General features: G+C 45.2%; 1 protein-coding gene across 3 annotated transcripts in view; it reads left to right on the forward strand.

Moving 5' to 3' along the window:
• The window catches only part of LOC126242038 (transcription initiation factor TFIID subunit 13), a 428,741-nt gene that overhangs the window by 400,585 nt on the left and 5,096 nt on the right, over nt 1-23,060 (forward strand). For 2 of the 3 annotated variants that reach the window (XM_049948058.1, XM_049948057.1), the window contains exon 2: nt 16,138-16,308. In XM_049948058.1, coding sequence (XP_049804015.1) covers nt 16,138-16,308 — 171 coding nt within the window. Of the gene's footprint in view, nt 1-16,113; nt 16,309-23,060 lie in introns of those variants that run through there. The other variant, XM_049948056.1, reaches the window with a different exon arrangement.

Consider the following 23,060-nt stretch of genomic DNA (forward strand, 5'->3'; position numbering starts at 1 on the left):
AAGCTACTGGCACCATAAATGGGCTTTCACCAAACTGTCGAGACAAGCACCACAGTGACCACTACACTCAAAGATATTGGTGTGCCGAGGGTGGAATTCTATTACAAATTAAAGAGTGAAAGACCCAGTTTATGTTCCTTTCTTTTATACTGACTGAAAATGAAGAAGGTATCCTAGTCCAATGGGTTTTGTCGAATGCAGAAATGTACTATCCAGTAACAAAAGAAACATAGCTGAATGATATCCAGCAAATAATGAGTACAATTGAAAGACAAAACCTGTTTACTAATGGAAGACCAGGTAGTAAGTGGTATATGTCATTTATTAATTGACAGCCAGTTCTAAGAGAGAGAATGACAGAGAACTTTACAAATTTCTGTAAAAATTTCTCAGGGTAACAAATCATAACTACGCACAGAAATAGAGCAGCATTTGAAGGGAAAAAAATTGTTGATAATAGCAAATGACACAAGCAGAGTTTTCAGTCAGATAAAAGCTCATTTTTTGCCATATAAAGAAGAAAAAGTAATCACATGTAAGGGGAATAAAGGTGCATACAGTGATGGGAACGTGAGAAAGAAAATCTGATTGTTACAAGGAACATGGGGGGTTAGGTTACCTGGAAGTGCTTGCATGTGTGGTCCCACAATCAATGAAGACAAGGCAAATTTGTCCCTGCCTTGGATAAATAAACAAGATATCCAGTGGACTGTCTTGCTTCTTGATTATAGTCATGTATTCCACACTGCTTTACACTTTTCGGAGTTCTGTTCGGAGAATGGTATGGTGTTTAGGAAATATGGAAGTGTCCGATCCCACCCGTCTGCTTTGATCCATGACATCACAAATATGGCGGAAAGACCATAAACCACGATTCCAATATGGCGCATATAAAGTCGTTACATACACATAATGAGGACGAAAATACATCGAAAAACACACACACACACACACACACACACACACACACACACACACGCGCGCGCTCCACAAAAAGCCTAATGACACTAACAGGACAAGTGTGGGAAATAGGGGGTTTTTGGGTGGGGAAAAACTAAATATAAACAAATTTAGACACCCACCCCCATACAAAACCATGCAAAATGACGAAAAAAAACGACATCACAAAACTCCCCAAATACCACTAAACACAATATCATCTGGAATCGGACACTTCCCTTGACCTATATAGCTCAACAGCAGCTCCCAATCCCATAAATTAGGACCTAACACTTCCCTGGACCTATATAGCTCAAAAACATCTCCCGATACCAATACCAACATTCACAGCCACACATTGGGATCAAACACTTCCCTTGACCTGTTATGGTCCATGGTCCGAGGCGCCGGAACTTTAAGTAAGCCTCATTTCTTCATGACATACTGAACACTTCACGACTTCATCCAAAAATCCGAATAGTTGAAGAGATTTTATTAGAGACAACGCACTATCCCTCATCGTAGCCGACAACCGAAAACTGTTGACCCTGTCAGTCATATCCATACCTAACAAAGACATAAAAAAAGCAATTTACCAAAATTCACACATGACGCCACACTCGCAAACTAAACCAAAAACATCACCTAACACACCACAAGAGAGCAGCACCGATCACATCAAAACTATACCTACAAATACACCACTCTCACTAACTAAATTCCACGCCGTCGTGACGTCACACACCACAACAACCTTACGTCATGGGTCAAAGCCAACGGGTGTGATCGAACACTTCGGTCGACCCGGTTTTTATTGCATTGTTCTCTAACTCAGAACATATTTTCACAGCCTAATTACCACAGAATGATTTAAATCCTTTGAGCCTTTGTTCAGTTGATTGTCAGTGACTGTTAAATGTGAATTTCAATGATTGGTGCACTTGGAAATCTTGTATGTCAAGGACTGGCAACTGATCTGATTACAAAACAATTTCTTAAAAGTAGTGCAAACAATTTAAGGTGAAAAGTTGCTCAGGAATACAACTCTAGATTATAAAATATTACTTTTTCAAGCAGTGAGTTTTGAACCTAACAGAAAAGACACACATCTCATCATTATGCTGTCAAAGACTGGTGTATCTATCTATCTTACTTACAATATTTTTCCGAGGATTTCAAATATTTTGCACGAGTTTTAGGGTAACAAATCCTTTGAAGATGAACTGATTTTTCTTGCTTACATTTGTAAACTGAATATCAGAATTTCTCCTGTGCCTGTATCCAAACTGATCACTGTCTGACAGAGTCTCACTTTGTTTTTCCATTCTGCTGTGCCACCCTGCGGGTCCGGGGGGTTAGAATAGGCCCGAGGTATTCCTGCCTGTCATAAGAGGCGACTAAAAGGAGTCTCTCATGTTTCGGCCTTTATGTGATGGTCCCCTGTAGGGTTTGACCTCCATTTTCAAAATTTTCCTGAAGAGCGAGCCAATTGGGAAAGGGCACCTTACATGGTGTATAGTGTCCATCATGCACTTAGGCCTCTCGCAGTCTTTATCAACGTGGATCTACACTTCCGCTCATTCTCCAGCTGTTGGGCGAACTCACCCTCCTGGGTGTTTTTTCCTCCATCCTCTGTGCAGTATCGATTTCTGCTCTGTCAACAATAATGGACTTCTTAGCTCGTTTGTGCCTGGTATCCAGCGCAGTAGCCAGTCCATTGTGATGGGGCCACCATGTACCCTGTTGGTTGTAGCCACCTGACCACACAGGGATCGCTCTGCTGATGCCTGCGCCGTTAACTCCTCACCTATGCCCGTCACCCTGGGGCATCGGGACTCCTGGCAATGGCCATCCTGCCAGGTGGCCTTTGTTGCAGCTAGGTGGCGCCTGTGAGGAGGGCCCCTGGTCAGAGTGGGTGGCACCATGGCGGATGACATGCCATGAAGCGTAGTACATAATCGCTTGCTGGTCGTCAAACACCACCAGTCTCTAAGCAGTCTAACTTCAATGTTGTGCAATACGACCCCCCCCCCCCCCTCCCAGCCACACCATTGGAGGAACACCAGACTAAGGATGGCAGCGAAGCTTATTTTCCCAGGTACCTCATATGTACGAGAGTTGATGGGGAACCTTTCCTGTCAATGATACCAATTTTTTGTGGAGCATTTAGAGGAAAATGTTGGAGAGGTGGAAGACTTGTCCAAAATGCAGTCAGGGTCAGTCTTGATCAAACCAGCATCCTCTGCCCAGTCACGGCCACTACAAGCCTGTGACAAGCTGGGGGATGTTTCTGTTTCCATCATGCCCCATAAGAGCTTAAATATGGTCCCCTCTTTGCAGTCTGACAATGAGCTGTGTGCCAATTTAGGGTGACGAGGTGTGCATTTCGTCTGGCGCGTCCACCGGGGTCCAAGCAATAATCAGGTTGCCACCAGTGCCTCATCTTGGCCTTCGAAGTTGACACATTACCCGAGAAGGTCAAGGTGATGGTCTACTGCTGCGACATAAAGCCATATAGCCCTCTCCCTGATGCGGTGCTTTAAGTGCTGCAAGTTCGGCCATATGTCTTCCCTCTGTACTCCCAGTGTCACCTGTTGGGATTGTGGACGTCCTTCAAATCCCAATACTTCCTCTGCCCCACCTCCCGTCTGTGTCAGCTGCAGAGAGCACCATTCGCCTTGCTCGCCAGACTGCAGGATTCTCCAGAAAGAAAGAAAAATAATGGAATACAAGACCCTGGACCCACACTGAGGCACATGACGTCAACTGACGCCGCCACAATGACAACGGTTCTACCACGTTCTGTTCCACTGCGTACAGTTGACTCTCAGAACAGTCAGGCTCCACCTGCCCCCTTGAAGGTGGGGGGCACTTCCCTCTCTTCTGTTGCTGCTGCTCAACCTACTTCAAGGGCAATCCCCCCTCCCCCAACCATCGGGGATGTCAGTCCCCCACTTCTCAGCCGGAGAAGCGTTAAGTCTTCTTTGGCTTCTCTCGCTAGGAAGGGATCCTTTGGGTCACTCCCTTCCCAGCTTCCTACCAGTGGCAAAGCTGACACCCACCAATGGCTGAAGCAACCACAGGTAGCTGGTCGTAGGGCTTCATGCTCCTCCTCAGTCCCTGAGACTGAATCAGTGAAGCACTCCCAGCCGGACAAACCTAAGGAGCAGCGAGAAAAACATAAAAAGAAAAATACCCTCTAGAACCAAGGCACTGCAGTGACACCCACATCACCACTCCCTACAAGGTATGTGTCTGAGGATGAGGTGGAGATTCTGACGTCCACTGAGGACCTAGAGCTTGCTGGGCCCTCAGACACAATGGATGTCGATCATACAGGTACTCACCTGGTGGCAGCAGGTGACCCTGAGGCGTACACTGCCTCATTGAGTGTTTCATGCCTTCCCAGTCTCCCGATCACGTAATTTTCCAGTGAAATTGGGGCAGTTTTATCCCCCATCTCACTGAGCCACGGCAGGTGTTAAGCTTTACACCTGCTTTCTGCATTGCTTTCTAGGAAACCTGGTTCCCAGCAATGCGGACCCCTGCCCTCCACGGCTATAAGGGGTGTTACAGGAACCGTAGTGACTATAATCGGGAGTCAGGTGGAGTTTGCGTTTACGTCCTAAACTCACTCCGTAGTGAAACTGTGCCCCTTCATACCCCTCTTGAAGCTGTGGCTGTCAGAATAAGGACGATGCAGGAAATAACTGTCTGCAATGTATATCCTCTTCCAGATGGTGCAGTACCCCTGAATGTATTAGCTGCACTGATTGATCAACTCCCTGAACCTTTACTTCTTTTTGGAGATTTTAATGCCTATAGCCCCTTGTGGGGTGGCACCATGCTTACTGGGCGAGGCAGAGATGTCAAAACTTTGCTGTCTCAGTTTGACCTCTGCCTCTTAAATATTGGGGCCACCACACATTTCAGTGTGGCTCAAGGTAGTTACTTGGCCATTGATTGCACCCCAGGACTACTCCCATCTATCCACTGGAGATCACATGACGACCTGTGTGGTAGTGACCATTTCCTCATCTTCCTGTCACTGCCCTGGTGTCAGGCCCACAGACGCCTGTCCAGATGGGCTTTAAACAAGGCGGACTGGGAAACTTTCACCCCTGCTGTCACCGTTGAATCTCCTCCACATGGGAACATCAGTGTGATGGTTGAGTAGGTGGCTACAAAAATCGTTTCTGTGGCAGAAAACACGATCCCTCATTCTTGATGGTGCCCCCTGGTGAAAGACAGTCCCTTGGTGGTCGCCAGAAGTCGTTAAAGCAATTAAGGTGCTTCATGGAGTTCTAAAGCGGCATAAGCGGCACCCTTACCTGGAGCACATAGCCTTTAAACAGCCCCGTGCTCACCGACTTACCAAATGACGGAAGAAGGTGTGTTGGGAGAAATATGTCTCGACCATTGGGTGCCATACGTCACCTTTCCATCTCTGGGCAAAGATCAAACATGTTTTCAGTTACCAGACCCCAACAGGTGTTCCTGGTGTTAACATAAATGGCATATTATCTATCGGGGCAGACGCGATTGCAGAGCACTATGATGAGCACTATACCTGAGCTTCTGCGTTAGAGAATCACCCCCCAGTCTTTCGCACTCTTAAACGGCGGCTGGAAGGTAAAGTCCTTTCGTTTACTATACACCACAGTGAATCCTATAACGCCACATTTACAGAGTGGGAGCTCCTCATTGCACTTGCACATTGCCCCGACACAGCTCCTGCACCAGATTGGATCCACAGTCAGATGATTAAACATCTCTCATCTGACTACAAGTGACATTTCCTCGTCACTTTTAACCGGATTTGGTGCGATGGCCTCATTCCAATGCAATGGTGGGAGAGCACCATCATTCTGGTGCTCAAACTTGGAAAAAACCCACTTGATGTGGATAGCTATCGGCCCATCAGCCTCTCCAACATTCTTTGTAAGCTGCTGCAACGTATGGTGTGTTGGTGGTTGGGTTGGGTCCTGGAGTCACATGGCCTACTGGCTTCATGTCAGTACGGATTCCGCCAGGGTTGCTCTACCACTGATAATCTTGTCCCCCTCGAGTCTGCCATCTGAACAGCCTTTTCCAGATGCCAACACCTGGTTGCGTCTTTTTTGATTAACGAAAAGCGTACGATACGACCTGGCGACATATCCTTGCCACATTATGCGAGTGGGGTCTGCGAGGCCCACTGAGGCGTAGCGCCGTATAACGATCCTGCCTTGGAGGCGCTTAAGTGGGACATGTGTCTCAGAGCAGGATAGTGACAGATGGTGACGCGAGACTGGACGCGCACGTAGTTTATGTATCAGCCGATAGAGGACAATATTGAATAGGGTGACTGATTTTAGTTTCGATTATGCCCACTAGAGTGCACTAAAGTAATAGAATGTTTTTCATACACTGTTCTAGTATTTTCATAAAGTGTTGCTATGTCTTTTTGTGTATGTAAAATGTTATAAATGTGTTTTAGCAGTATGGATGATGCGTGAGTGTAGTTTAAGGTTAATATGAAGATAATTGTTTAACGAGTTATGTAGTAGGATTTAGTGTGGGAACATTTCGAAGAAGTATGGATATGGACAAAGGGGATTTTTGTAGAATAATTTTGTAAAGTAAGTTTATGGTAAAGGGAAAATCAATTCAGTTATAAATAACAATAGTAAATAACTTTATGCATAAGCAAAACTTCAGCATATTAGATAATTATGTCGGTAAAAAGTGCAGTCGTTAGGTTTACTATTTTGCGATTGGTTATTGATGAAAAGCGCGATTGATGAGGGAAAGTGTTGTTTTGCTATTGGCCGTTGAGTAAACTGACCAATGGTAAAGCAATATTCTTCGCGCGCCTCTCTCTGCTGGAAAAGAAGACTTAGAGTGTTCTAGAGAAGAGTCGAAGCCTAGCCATGAAACAGATCGGACGTGTGTAGTAGTAGTTCCAATGGAAACGATAAGTTGCCGGATCTAGCAAGGTTTCATACATCAAAAGTGTTGGAAAGTGACGGCATAATTATTCCGAAGTGTGTGTAGAAATTTCGGAATTTTTCAGTGAATTTGGTGCTGAGAAAAGACATATATTCCGCGTGGCGTATTGAGCAGGTCGGTGGCTAAAAACTGTGACTGCATTTGGTACCGACAGACTTAATATTTGGCGAGCATTCTCAATCAAAAACAATCAGTATTTTTGTAGCCATTACGTTTTCGGGAAATGCAACACCATAAACTTGCTAACGTGAGTGACAGGGATTATGAGTGACTGTGTTAAGACTAGCACGGGCTTGGCAGTGATACTTGTTTACCTAAGTTTCAGAATATATTAATTGAGGACAAAATTTCCAACCTTTCATTTCGTGTTTCTCCTGAAACGTAGATTAGTGACTTAAATTGCAGCCTGGTTCATGTCGAAGTACAGTACGTTTCACTTGGCTTTCCTACTGATGATCTGCTGAGACAATGTTCACAGGTAGGTGCAGGTTCGTCGTAAAGGGACGGAAAGTACCGTGCCGCCACACCACTCCCGATTTTTACCCAAAACTTGCTGTCGCTTCATACTTTTCGTGTCCAAGTTGGTGCTCCCATACTTCCCCCCATATCCAGGAGAATGGGGTCTCACAGGGTTCTTTACGAGTGTTTCTCTATATTTAGTGGCCATTAATGGTCTACCAGCAGCTGTAGGGCTGTCCGTCTCACCTTCTCTGTATGCAGAAGAGTTCTGCATTTCATACTGCTCTACCAGTACTGGTGTTGCTGAGCAGCACCTACAGTGAGCCATCCACAAGATATAGTCATGGACTGTAGCCCACGGTTTCCAGTTATCAGCCACAAAGTCATGAGGTATGCACTTCTGTCAGTATCATACCGTTCATACAGAACCAGAACTTTACCTTAATAACGATCCACTCACCGTAGTGGAGACATATTGATTCTTAGGACTGGGTTTCAATGCCTGATTGCCTTGGCTTTCTCACCTTCGTCATCTTAAGCGGAAGTGCTGGTAGCACCTCAATACCCTCCGCTTCCTGAGCAACACCAACTGGGGTGCAGATCGCTCTATGCTGCCGCAGCTCTGCAGTGCCCATGTTCAGTCCTACCTTGACCATGGGAGTGTGGTTTATGGTTCAGCGGCCATCTTCAGCATTGCATTTACTCAACCCAGTGCAGTTGTACTCCTTTCTTTGCTTCTTTCCATTGTGCAATTATTTTACTGGTAACAAGGTACCGATGAGCTCACAGTTTGGTCTCCCCCCCCCCCCCCTTTAAACCAACCAATCTTTCCTCCTTTTGGGAGATTTTTACGCGCATAACCCCTTGTGGCGTGGCACCGTGCTTACTGGCCAAGGTAGGGGGGTTGAAAATTTAGTGCCTCTTAAATATTGGGGCCACCACACATTTCAGTGTGGCACATGGCACATATTCAGCCATTGATCTCTCGCTTTGTAGTCCTGGCCCTCTCCCATCTATCCACTGGAGAGCACAAGATGACCTGTGTGGTACTGACCATTTCCCCATCTTCCTATCACTCCCTGGCGTCATGACCACAGACAACTACCAGGTGGGCTTTAAACAAGGCAGACTGGGAAGCTGTCACTTCTGCTGTTACCGCTGAATCTCCCCCACATGGTGCCACCGATTTTGCCATTGAGCAGGTCACTTCAAAACTCGTTTCTGCAGTGAAAAACACAATCCCTCTTTCTTTAGGGTGCACTCGGCGAAAGACAGTCCCTTGGTGGTCACTGAGGCAATTAAAGAGCATCAGCGAGCTCTGCAGCGACATAAGTGGCACCCTTCCCTAGAGCACCTAATAGCCTTTAAGTGACTCTGCTGTACTCGCGTTTCCCAACTTATAAAACGATGGAAACTGGAGTGTTGGGAGAGGTACGTGCCAACCATTGGGTGCCACAGGTCACCTTCCCAAGTCTGGACGAAGATCAGACGTCTTTTTGGGTACGAGACCTCAATGGGTGTCCCTGGCAATAACATCACTGGCGTTTTATGTACCAACACAAACATTATTGCCAAGCACTTTGCGAGCACTATGCTCGAGCCTCTGTGTCGGAGAACTACTCTCCAGCCTTTTGCACCCTCAAATGGCGGATGAAAAGGAAAGTCCTCTCATTACTACACGCTACAGTGAACCCTATAACGCCCATTTGCAGAGCGGGAGCTCCTCAGTGCCCATGCACATTGCCCCAACACAGCTCCTGCACCAGATTGGATCCACAGTCAGATGATTAAACATCTCTCGTCTGACTACAAGTGACATCTCCTCATCACTTTCAACCGGATTTGAAGCAATGGCCTCATTCCATCGCAATGGTGGGAGAGCACAATCATTCTGGTGCTCAAACTCGGAAAAAAACCACATGATGTGGATAGCTATCGACCCATCAGCCTCACCAACGTTCTTTGTAAGCTGCTGGAACATATGGTATGTTGGTGGTTGGGTTGGGTCCTGGAGTCACTTGACCTACTGGCTCCATGTCAGGACGGCCTCCGCCATGGTCGCTCTACCACTGATAATCTTGTCCCCCTCGAGTCTGCCATCCGAACAGCCTTTTCCAGATGCCAACACCTGGTTGCTGTCTTTTTTGATTTACGAAAAGCGTATGATCCAACCTGGTGACATCATATCCTTGCCACATTATACGAATGGGGTCTGCGAGACCCACTCCCAATCTTTATCCAAAACTTCCTGACGCTTTGTACTTTTCGTGTCCAAGTTGGTGCCTCCAATAGTTCCCCCCATATCCAGGAGAATGGGGTCCCACAGGGCTCTGTAATGAGTGTTTCTCTATTTTTAGTGGCCATTAATGGTCTAGCAGCAGCTGTAGGACTGTCCGTCTCACCTTCTCTTTATGCAGACAAGTTCTGCATTTCATACTGCTCTACCAGTACTGGTGTTGCTGAGCAGCACCTACAGTGAGCCATCCACAAGGTACAGTCATGGGCTCTAGCCCACGGTTTCCAGTTATCAGCCGCAAAGTCATGAGTTATGCACTTCTGTCAGTATCATACCGTTCATACAGAACCAGAACTTTACCTTAATGACGATCCACTCACTGTAGTGGAGACATATTGATTCTTAGGACTGGTTTTCGATGCCTGATTGCCTTGGCTTTCTCACCTTCGTCAGCTTAAGCGGAAGTGCTGGTAGCACCTCAATACCCTCCGCTGCCTGAGCAACACCAACTGGGGTGCAGATCGCTCTATGGTGCCGCAGCTCTGCAGTGCCCGTGTTCAGTCCTACCTTGACCATGGGAGTGTGGTTTATGGTTCAACGGCATCTTCAGCATTGCATTTACTCAACCCAGTGCACCACTGTGGCGTTCGCCTAGTGACGGGAGCTTTTAGGACGAGTCCAGTGACGAGTGTGCCTGTGGAAGCCGGAGTGCCTCCTTTGCAGGTTAGGCATGCACAAATGCTGGCCAGTTACGTAGCACGTGTTCGTAGTTCTGCTGTGCATCCGAATTACCGTTTCCTTTTCCCAACCATGGCGGTTCATATCCCACATTGGCGGCCCAGGTCAGGGCTTCCAATTGCAGTTCGTGTCCGATCCCTTCTTTCTGAACTGCCTTTATCACCTATACTTGAGGTCCATTCACATACACCTCCATAGTGTACACCTAGGCCGCAGCTTCGCCCGGACCTTTCACACGGCCCTAAGGACTCAATTAACCCCGCGGCTTATCACCGCCACTTCCTCTCGATTCTTGACAAGTACCGAGGCCACAAAGTGGCTTCAGGTTTTTCGGCTTTGGGTGATGGAGTGCTATATCAGTACCCACAACAAACTGTGTGTTATTGAGGAGAGTGCAAATGTGAGGAAGTCTTCCATGTAGTCCTCTCACAGGGAATCATTTGTCCTCTGCTGGCTCCTCAATGGCCATACGTGGCTAACGCATGGTTACCTCCTCCATTGCAAGGACTCACCTCGGTGTCGCTGTGGCTCATAAATGACGGTTGTCCACCTCTTGCTGGATTTCCCACTTTCCCAGCACCCTAACTTCGGTGTTGGGCAACAATGCCTCAGCAGCAGCTTTGGTTTTACGTTTTATTCATGAGGGTGGGTTTTATCATTTGATCTAAGTTTTAATGTGTGTCCTTTGTCCCTCTGTGTCCTCCACCCTATTGCTTTTAGGGTGGAGGTTTTAACGTGTTGCAGAGTGGCTGGCTTCTCCTTTTTATTCTCATGGTCAGCCAGCCATGGTAATCTGCTCTCTTGCTTTGATCTCTTTTGCATGTTTCTTGCGTCTCTTTGTGATTTCCTTGTCCAATTTTGCCCATTCCCGTGTTTGCTGCCCTTCTGTCATTCTTGTGGTTTTCTCTTTTCTCCCAGCTGTGTTTTGTATGTCTTGACTGGTTAACTCCCACCCTTGTGAAACTATTTTAATCAAAATGAGGGACCGATGTCCTTGCAGTTTGGTCCCCCCTCCCTCTTTTAAACCAACCATTCTGCTGTGTATTATACTCTTAAGCAACATAAATGCATGAGCTGTTGAGCTGATTGTGTGATGGTTCTTGCATTGATGTGCCCTTTCTATCTTCAGAATTCTATGACTGATATTCGTCCAAATGTCCAAGGGTATGTCTTCAGTGTCATAGATTCTGTACACTAGCTTTGAATAATCTTCTGGTTGTTACTTTCCCCAATGATTTTCGTAATTTGTAAGAAGTGTTGTCTATCTCACCTGCCTTTTTTTATCGCAAGTCTTCCAAAGTGTTGTCAAACTCTTGATTATAATACTGGATCTTCTATATCATTCACATTGATACCAATTTCTTCTGTCATATCAGCAAACACTCATTTCCAGAAAACCTCAGCGTACTCTTTCCACCTGTCTGCTCTCTCGTTTGCATTTATTTATGTAATTCCTTGTTCACTCTTAATGTTGATGCCTTTGTTTTACATTTCTACAAAAATTATTTTGATACTTTTACGTGTTGAATCTAAATTTGATCTTCCAGTGACCATTTCCTTTTCAGTTTCTTCACATTTTCCTTGCAGCCATTTCATTTTAACTTTCTTGCACTTCCTATTGATTTCATTCCTAAGTGACTTATATTTCTGTATCCTTGGACATTTTTATATTTCCTTCTTTAGTTGGTCATTTGAAGAATTTCTGATGTTACCCACGATTTCTTAACAGTTACTTTTCTTAAAGCTAAATTTGTCCCTCCAACTTCTATTACTCCCCCTTTTAGGCAAGTCCATTCATCCTCAACTGAACTACTGAAAGCCACAAGCAACCATACTTTACCGCACATATTAACATATTGTGCTGTCATTAGTGTCTATCACCTGACTACAACCCCATGTGGGTCCAGGGATTAGAATAGGCCCGAGGTAGTCCTGCTTGTCGTAAGAGGCGACTAAAAGGAGTCTCTCACATTTTGGCCTTTATGTGATGGACAACTGTAGGGTTTGACCTCCATTTTTCAAAATTTTCCCAAGGATCGAGCCAATTGGGGAAGGGTACCTTATGGTGCATCATGTCCATTGTGGCTTGAGATCTTTAGCCCTCTTTCTCGTCGTTGCACTGCACTCCAGCTCATTCTCCATCTCTTGGGTGAGGACACCTTCCCAGGTGTCACTTTCTGCGCCGACGATGACCATGGACTTCTTTGCACCTGATATCCAGCACGGTAGCCAGCCCGTTGTGGTGGGACCGCCATGTACACTGTTGATTGTAGCCCCCTATCAACACAAGGGTCACTCTGATGATGCCTGCGCCGTTAACTCCTCATGTATGCCAAGGCTGCCTTTGCTGCAGCTGGGTGGCACCAGTGGGGAGGGCCCCTGGCCAGAGTGGGTGGCATCAGAGCGGAAGATGTGCAATGAAGTACACCACGTCATCCCTTGCTGGTGATCAAACACCAGCAGTCTCTAAGCGTTCCAAGTCTCAGTACATCCAATGAAGTATGATCCTAAATCGTTCCCCTCCCTGGCCACACCATGGGAGGAAAGCAGGCTAAGGATGGCAGCAAACCTTACTCATCCCGGTACCTCGTATGTACGAGAACTGATGGGGACTCCTTTGCTTCGATGATGCCACAGTTTTTTGTAGAGCATTTAGAGAACAAGTTTGGGGATGTGGAGGGCTTGTTCAAAATGTGATATTGGTTCAGTCTTGATAAAAACAGCATCCTCTGCCCAGTCATGGACTTTACTTGCTTGTAACAAGTTGGGGGGGGGGGGGGGGGTGTTTCTGTTACCATCACGCCCCATAAGAGCTTAAATATGGTCCAGGGTATTATCTTCCACAGGGACCTTCTTTTGCAGTCTGACGATGAGCTGTGCACCAGTTTAGAGCAGCGAGGTGTTCGTTTCGTGTGGCACGTTCATTGGGTCCGAGGGATAATCAGGTTGCCACTGGTGCCTTCAACTTGGCCTTCGAGGGTTAACACCTTACCTGAGAAGATCAGTGTGATGGTCTACTGTTGTGATGTCAAGCCATATATCCCTCCCCCGATGCAGTGCTTTAAGTGCTGGAAGTTGTCCCACTGTACTTCCAGCGTCACATGTCGATATTGTGGATGTCCATCACATCCCAATAATCCATGTGTCCCACCTCCCATCTGTGTCAACTGCAGAGAGCCTCATTCACCTTGCTCGCCAGACTGCAGGATTTTACAGAAAGAGAGGAAAATCATGGAGTACAAGACCCTGGACTGACTGACCTACACCGAGGCTAAGAGAAAATATGAGCACCTACATCCTGTGGCTGTGACCACCACATATGTTATTGCTATGAGAACAGTTGTAGCCCCATCAGTTCCGCAAATTCCAGCGGCTCTCGGAGCCAGTAGGCTACACCTGCCCCCTTGACGGTGAGGGGCAATTACCCCCAGTTGCTCCCACCTCGGGGACACTGCCCTCCCAACCATTGAGGACACCAGTCCCCACACAATGCGCCAACAGCAGCGTTAGTTTTACGTTTTATTCGTGAGGGTGAGTTTTTCATTTGCTCTAAGTTTTAGCACATGTCCTTTGTCCCTGTGTGCCCTCCACCTTATTGCTTTCAGGATGGAGGTTTTAATGTGTTGCAGAGTGGCTGGCTTTTCCTTTTTATCCCCTTGGTCAGCCAGCCATGGTAACCTCATTTCTTGTTTTAACCTCTTCTACCTGTTCCTTGTGTCTTTGTGGTTTTCTTGTCCCTTTTTGTCCATTTAAGTGTTTGTTGCCCTTCAGTCGTCGTCATGGTTTTTCCTTTCATTCTGTTTTGTGTTGTAAGTCTCATTGTCTTATTCTAACCCTTGTGGCATTGTTTCCGTCTGAACAAGGGACCAATGACCTCGTAGTTTGGTCCCCTCCCCCCTCTTTTAAACCAACCAATCAACATGACCACAGGCAGTCTTTCCAAAATATCCAACAACAATGTTTTGTTTTGACAGCATGGTCTCATGGAATTCCTTGTTAAAGAGGAAAAATGTGCTGCAATTAACATCAGACTTCAACAGTTCTACGGAGAAGCCTGTGTGCGTGCCAGAATTGTTAAGAGACAGGCAAAAATATAATCCTCATAGTGGTTGCCCTGGCCTACCTCCATGGAATGCAAAAAGGAAAGATTCTGAGTGATTTTCTTGAACCTGGACAAACCATAAATGCTGCCCGCTCTACAGTGCATTACACGATAAATACCCCAGAAAAAAAGTCATATTCCAGTCGGATAATGCATGTCGTCACACTTCTCATGTTACTGTGGAGAAGATCAGAAACTCTTCCATATCCTCTCTACTGTCTCGACTTGGGCATCCTCTGACTGCCAACCCTTTTTTTTTTTTTTTTTTTTTTTTTTTAAGGAACAAATGTGAGGCCAATGCTATGAGATGATGGAGCGTGCTTGTAAAGCAGTGCGTTAGTGTTTTCAGGAAGCTGGAATAGTGTTCTATTGTAAGGGTAATTTCAAACTTCCAAATATGTGCGAAGAAATGGAGATTTTGTTGAAATGTGACAGAAAATATATAAGTATATATAAAAACAAAGATGATGTGACTTACCAAACGAAAGCGCTGGCAGGTCGATAGACACACAAACAAACACAAACATACACACAAAATTCTAGCTTTCGCAACCAACGGTTGCCTCGTCAGGAAAGAGGGAAGGAGAGGGAAAGACGAAAGGATGTGGGTTTTAAGGGAGAGGGTAAGGAGTCATTCCAATCCCGGGAGCGGAAAGACTTACCTTAGGGGGAAAAAAGGACGGGTATACACTCGCGCGCGCGCGCGCGCACACACACACACACACACACACACACACACACACACACACACACACACATATCCATCCACAGTTATACAGACACAGAATGGATATGTGTGTGTGTGCGAGTGTATACCCGTCCTTTTTCCCCCTAAGGTAAGCCTTTCCGCTCCCGGGATTGGAATGACTCCTTACCCTCTCCCTTAAAACCCACATCCTTTTGTCTTTCCCTCTCCTTCCCTCTTTCCTGATGAGGCAACCGTTGGTTGCGAAAGCTAGAATTTTGTGTGTATGTTTGTGTTTGTTTGTGTGTCTATCGACCTGCCAGCACTTTCGTTTGATAAGCCACATCATCTTTGTTTTTATATATATTTTTCCCACGTGGAATGTTTCCCTCTATTATAAAATATATAAGTAGAATGACATACTTGTTTTGTCTAAAAATTTTAAAAATTTGTGCCTATTTCTTTCAGTATGGGTCTTGTACCTAATGTCATAGTAATTATCAGAGAAGCTACAGCCTCAAAGGACTTCAGACTCACATCATTGTTCCTCAGTATCGCTGAGACCAGATCTGGGTACACCTCAAAACCCAATATTTGAGTTCAGAATCTCTGTCTCACAGTAATGCAATCCAAGTGATATCTTCCTCTGTCTCGTGGCCTTTTCCAGTGTGGAGGCACAGGAAGATACCTTATAATACTGAAAATTACTTATTGGAAACAATAAAAAAAAAAGGAATGAAGAAAGGCAACTAATTATCTGCAGTGCAGTAGCTCATTGATAAATCTGTAAAACTTACAACTATTCCTCCCCCACCACACACCATTCATCAGTTACCTACATTACATTTATTATGGCTTAGAATATGCACATAAAACTTCCCACTGCACACGCTTACTTTGTAACAAACATTTTGAGAAATGAAATTGATTATTCATAAAGTCTAACACTAGCATTGATTTATAATGACCACAAAAATTTATTTCCAGTTTGAGGAAGAGGAGTCTGATTTACCACTTGGACAGACACTTTCTGGAAGAAAGCGCTTATTCTCGAAAGAACTTCGTTGCATGATGTATGGCTTTGGTGATGATCAAAATCCATATACAGAAAGTGTTGATCTTCTAGAGGATCTCGTAATTGAATTCATTACAGAAATGGTAAGTTTCTGTGTTATTTTTATTGTTTTCAGTTAATAGTTATTGTATTTGTTTTCATGTGTGAATTTTGTGCTTTGTTGCAACAGTAGTGTCCAGAAGTGGTTTGTTCATTATTTGAAATGTATACAAAAGCTCCCAGAATTGAATAGCATATGTCAACAAGATTGGAAAAGGGACAAGTTGAAACTATTTACAGTTGGACAAAAGACATGTATTTGTCAGAGAGCAATGTCCAGTTGCCATTAGTTGGACAACATATAACTGTGCACTGTAGTTGAGACAATGTTTGTACACATTGGATTTCAAACCTGATTCTGCTCATTACTTTAGAAATCATCTGTGATAGTGCTCATGTTGCCAGAAAGGTGCTGAAATAAAGCAATAAAAAATAACAGATTTGTTATGGAGCTACAAAATATAAACATTGATGACTCCTGCCAGTAATAAACTGACCATTATCAACCACTGATGAAACTTTGAACATTTTAATCAAATTATCCTGGCAGGCAGACAACATTACATCACAACTGAGCTTATCACATAGGAAGGTTCATAGCATTCTGCATAATATTAAGATGAATTCATTTGGCTTGTTCACGAATGCTGTCCCTTTGAGAGTCACTGTCAGTTATAAATAACCTCACTCCACTGACAGATGTTGGTGACAGCTTCCTGAGTATCATTGTTTGCTTTCCCTATTATATACTGAGGGACCTGGTTAAGACAGTGTTAACACACTAGACTCACATCAATAAGAATGGAGTTTGTACCCCATCTGGCCAACCTGACTTGGATTTTCCATGGTTTCCCAAGTGGCTAAGGTGAATGTCAGGGTGGTTCCACTGGTATGGCCCTGGCCGACTTACTGTCCTATCCTTGCCTAATCCTGTCATAAAGATGCTGTAACTTACCAAACAGGAAAGTGCTGGTAGATAGACACAATAAAAAACACACAAACAAATTTCAAGCCTTCACAACCCACGGTTGCTTCGTCGGGAAGGAGAGGGAAAGACGAAGGATGTGGGTTTTAAGGGAGAGGGTAAGGAGTCATTCCAATCCCGGGAGCAGAAAGACTTACCTTAGGGGGAAAAAGGGACAGGTATACACTCGCGCACACACACACATATCCATCCTCACATACACAGACACAAGCAGATGTATGTAAAGGCAAAGAGTTTGGACAGAGATGTCAGTCGAGGCGGAAGTACCGAGGCAAAGATGTTGTTGAATGACAGGTGAGGTATGAGCGGTGGCAACTTGAAATTAGCAGAGGTTGAGGCCTGGTGGGTAATGGGAAGAAAGGATATATTGAAGGGCAAGTTCCCATCTTCGAAGTTCTGATAGGTTGGTGGTAGTGGGAAGTATCCAGATAACCCGAATGGTGTAACACTGTGCCAAGATGTGCTGGCTGTGCACCAAGGCATGTTTAGCCACAGGGTGATCCTCATTACCAACAAACACTGTCTGCCTGTGTCCGTTCATGTGAATGGACAGTTTGTTGCTGGTCATTCCCACATAGAAAGCTTCACAGTGTAGGCATGTCAGTTGGCAAATCACGTGGGTGCTTTCACACGTGGTTCTGCCTTTGATCGTGTACACCTTCCAGGTTACAGGACTGGAGTAGGTGGTGGTGGGAGGGTGCATGGAACAGGTTTTACACCGGGGGCGGTTACAAGGGTAGGAGCCAGAGGGTAGGGAAGGTGGTTTGGGGATTTCATAGGAATGAACCAAGAGGTTACGAAGGTTAGGTGGATGGCGGAAAGACACTCTTGGTGGAGTGGGGAGGATTTAATGAAGGATGGATCTCATTTCAGGGCAGGATTTGAGGAAGTCGTATCCCTGCTGGAGAGCCACATTCAGAGTCTGGTCCAGTCCCGAAAAGTATCCTGTCACAAGTAGGGCACTTTTGGGATTCTTCTGTGGGAGGTTCTCGGTTTGAGGGGATGAGGAAGTGGCTCTGGTAATTTGCTTCTGTACCAGGTTGGGAGGGTAGTTGCGGGTTGTGAAAGCTGTTTTCAGGTTGTTGGTGTAATGGTTCAGGAATTCGGGACTGGAGCAGATTCGTTTGCCACGAAGACCTAAGCTGTAGGGAAGGGACCATTTGATATGGAATGGATGGCAGCTGTCATAATGGAGGTACTGTTGCTTGTTGGTGGGTTTGATGTGGAGGGATGTGTGAAGCTGGCCATTGGACAGATAGAGGTCAACGTCGAGGAAAGTGGCATGGGATTTGGAGTAGGACCAAGTGAATCTGATGGAACCAAAGGAGTTGAGGTTGGAGAGGAAATTCTGGAGTTCATCTTCACTGTGAGTCCAGATCATGAAGATGTCATCAATAAATCTGTACCAAACTTTTGGTTGGCAGGCCTGGGTAACCAAGAAGGCTTCCTCTAAGCAACCCATAAATAGGTTGTCGTACGAGGGGGCCATCCTGGTACCCATGGCTGTTGCCTTTAATTGTTGGTATGTCTGGCCTTCAAAAGTGAAGAAGTTGTGAGTTAGGATGAAGTTGGCTAAGGTAATGAGGAGGTGAGGTTTTAGGTAGGGTGGCAGGTGATCGGCATGAAAGGAAGTGCTCCATCGCAGCGAGGCCCTGGATGTGCAGGATATTTATGTATAGGGAAGTGGCATCAATGGTTACAAGGATGGTTTCCGGGGGTAACAGATTGGGTAAGGATTTCAGGCGTTTGAGAAAGTGGTTGGTGTCTTTGATGAAGGATGGGAGACTGCATGTAATGGGTTGGAGGTGTTGATCTACATAGGCAGAGATACGTTCTGTGGGGACTTGGTAACCAGCTACAATGGGGCGGTCGGGATATTTGGGTTTGTGAATTTTAGGAAGTAGCTAGAAGGTAGGGGTGCGGGGTGTTGGTGGGGTCAGGAGGTTGACGGTGTCAGGTGAAAAGTTTATAGGGGGCCTAAGGTTCTGAGGATTCCTTGAAGCTCCGCCTGGACATCAGGAATGGGATTGCCTTAGCAAACTTTGTATGTAGTGTTGCCTGAAAGCTGACGCAGCCCCTCAGCCACATACTCCCGATGATAAAGTACCACGGTCGTGGAACCCTTGTCAGCCGGAAGAATGACGATGGATTGGTTAGCTTTCAGATCACGGATAGCTTGGGCTTCAGCTGTGGTGATTTTGGGAGTAGGATTAAGGTTTTTCAAGAAAGATTGAGAGGCAAGGCTGGAAGTGAGAAATTCCTGGAAGGTTTGGAGAGGGTGATTTTGAGGAAGAGGAGGTGGGTCCCGCTGTGATGGAGGACGGAACTGTTTCAGGCAGGGTTCAATTTGGATAGTGTCTTGGGGAGTTGGATCATTAGGAGCAGGTTTAGGATTATTTTTCTTCATGGCAAAGTGATATTTCCAGCAGAGACTATGAGTGTAGGACAGTAAATCTTTGACGAGGGCTGTTTGGTTGAATCTGGGGGTGGGGCTGAAGGTGAGGCCTTTGAATGGGACAGAGGTTTGGAGGAAAGGTTAACTACTGAATTGGGGTGTTGTGGTTCCAGATTGTGTTGACTAGAATTTTGAGGTTTTGGGGGGAGTGGAGCTGGAAGTGGGAGATTGAGTAGATGGGAGAGACTGGGTCTGTGTGCAATGAGAGGAGGTTGAGGTTTGTTGGAAAGGTTGTGGAGGGTGATTGAGTTGCCTTTCTGGAGGCGGGAAACCAGGAGATTGGATAGTTTTCTGAGGTGGAGGGTGGCATGCTGTTCTAATTTGTGGTTGGCCTGTAGGAGGATGCTCCAGCTGGTGTGGATGTGGGAGAGGAAAGATTGAGGACGTTGATTAGGGATAGGAGTTGACGGGTGTGTTTATTGGATGAGTTGATGTGTAGGTGAAGGATTAGGCGGCTGAGGGCTATGGATTGTTCAGTTTGGAACTGGTATAGGGACTGATGGAAAGAAGGGTTACAGCCAGAGATGGGAACTTTAAGTGTGAGGCCTTTGGGGGTAATGCCAAATGTCAGACAAGCGTTAGTGAATAAAATATGGGAGCGTAATCTGGCTAGGGCGAAGGCATGTTTGCGGAGGGAATGTAAATAAAACTTAATGGGGTCGCTGTGGGGATGTTGTGAGGGTGACATGGTATTAGAAGGTGGAAAGTATCATGAAGAAGAACTCCAGCATTTCCTCTCCAACCTCAACTCCTTTGGTTCCATCAGATTCACCTGGTCCTACTCCAAATCCCATGCCACTTTCCTCGACGTTGACCTCCATCTGTCCAATAGCCACCTTCACACACACGCATTTACATATGTCTACCTGTGTCTGTATATGTGCGGATGGATATTTTTCCCATGTGGAATGTTTCTTTCTAATAAAAAACACACACACAAATTTCACGCTTTCACAACCCAAGGTTGCTTCATCAGGAAAGAGGGAAGGAGAGGGAAAGACGAAAGGATGTGGGTTTTAAGGGAGGGGGTAAGGAGTCATTCCAATCCCGAGAGCGGAAAGACTTGCCTTAGGGGGAAAGAAAGGACAGGTATACACGACGCGCGCGCCCCCCCCCCCCCCCCCCCACACACACACACACACACACACACCCGCGCACGCGCGCTGTCTGTATGTGTGCGGGTTTGCCTGTGTGTGTGTGTGTGTGTGTGTGTGTGTGTGTGTGTGTGTGTGCGCGCGCGAGTGTATACCTGTCGTTTTTTCCCCCTAAGGTAAGTCTTTCCGCTCCCGGGATTGGAATGACTCCTTACCCTCTCCCTTAAAACCCACATCCTTTCGTCTTTCCCTCTTTCCTGATGAAGCAACCTTGGCTTGCGAAAGCTTGATATTTGTGGGTGTGTTTGTGTGTTTATTGTCTCTATCAACATAACAATGCTTTCGTTTGGTAAGTTACAGCATCTTTGTTTTTAGATATATTTTTCCCACGTGGAATGTATCTTTAGTCTGTTGTGTCAAATGGTCAAAGGACAAATAAGTAAATGAATAAAATAAGTCATCTTTGCTGGCAGTGAAACATAACATTGTCTCTATTAGCCACAAACTGTTTGTCTGTCAGTCAGTTGGTTGGAAAGGAAGAACATCCCCAGGGAAGTAAAAATTTCACATTTAGGAAAGTAGGGGGAAAGTTATGTGTAATTTCACACGTCACTCATTATTCACTCGCTCTAAGAGCAGCCCCGAATCTACGATATTTCTGAACTGCAGCAAAACCTTGATAGTGCCCCCCCTCCTTGCGCCCCTCCCCATCGAGTGTTTGAGTTAGGACATAAAAAAAAAGCACAGCTTTAAGAATAGTTAGATGTATAAAACATACGTGTTCAAGGAAATGTAAGACGTAATTTGGTCTTAACTGTGCCAAAGTGCAGTACCACGCCTCTTCACATGGCATTCTTCTGTCACTGTATTTCACGCTGTCAAATTCAAACTTGTATATTTAGCAAAGGAAACTATCAAGCCTATATTCAGGACAGTGAAAATTAAAATGTCCTTTGGTGCCTCTCCTGCTCCCAGTCAGCCGGTTTAACATCCAACCAGCACCCCACACACCCCCCCCCCCCCAAAAAAAAAAAAAAATAAAAGAAGAAGAAGAAGAAGAGGAGGGCAATCACAATTAATACTGTGTGGGATTATTTGTGGCTAGGAGAATAAGAACTCTTCTTCTTCAATCCTTAGGTCCCAGCATTTTTTTCTCTCTAATCTTGCCACAGCTTTACACAGTGCGCTTTCCTTCTTGCAAGAGAATTTGCTTCCTTATCAAAGTTCGTCAAAAATTTTGCTACATGAAAAATCAAAATGTTGTCTAATACTGTAAAAGCTGTTATTATGGATAGTACGCAAGACTGATGTGGTTTCTCGATTTGATTACATCTATTTTGTCACTGTTTACTATATAAAATGAAATAGGTGTTTCTAATATTATAGCAGTTGTAACACATGCCAAATAAGTGTGACTATTTTAGCACAAATGGTCATTTTTATCTACCTCATTTACATAAAAAACATGACAGTGTAATTCACAGAGTACCTATATCAAGTGCCTAGTAGGTCTACTACAAGCAAAAAGTTTTATGTTAGGAAATAGCTTCACATTTCATTCATATGCTCCAGTTTCTCAAGCATGAGATCGAAAAGTAGTAGTAGTACAAAATTTTTATATAAATTCAGAATCGTCATATTCTTCCATATAATTTATTAGAAGTCCCTGTTTCTTCTCCTTCCTGTTTCCAACAATCTTGCCATCACTAACTCTGTACTATTCCTGCCATTGCCAAACTTATTCTCCGATTAACTTCACTAACCCTGCTGGAGTCACCAGTTCAGTTAACCACGTTTATTCTTCGTTTACGCATTATTATGTGTTTGTACAACGCGTTCTCCATGCTATTCCGAGAACAGACTGCTTACCGGGGGCTGTCCAACTGGCCCTTAGCAGTGTAGCATACTGGCAAAAATTTGTGTCAAAATTTCATTTTCTTGGATACACCAAGAAGATAACACGTAATCTTTCTTGCCTGTTATTCCTGTCAGTCATTTATTTCTACTCTGATAGTCTGAATCTATGGATTTCACTAATAATTATAACATTGATAATCATTCGCACACCCAATCAACCACATAAATGAACAGCGGTTGGCATTCACCTGTTTGGTTTATTCGGCTCGGCTAATATAGCCCCGTCCCCTTTTGTCTATGGGAAATTTTTTTAATTTCTAGATGCGACAGGATTTCCCAGGCAGAGACATCACATAGAGTATGCACGCATTAAAAAATCAACTTATGATTCACTCAGGAATCAAC

Source organism: Schistocerca nitens, chromosome 1 (genome assembly GCF_023898315.1).
Source record: "Schistocerca nitens isolate TAMUIC-IGC-003100 chromosome 1, iqSchNite1.1, whole genome shotgun sequence".
Lineage (NCBI taxonomy): Eukaryota > Metazoa > Arthropoda > Insecta > Orthoptera > Acrididae > Schistocerca > Schistocerca nitens.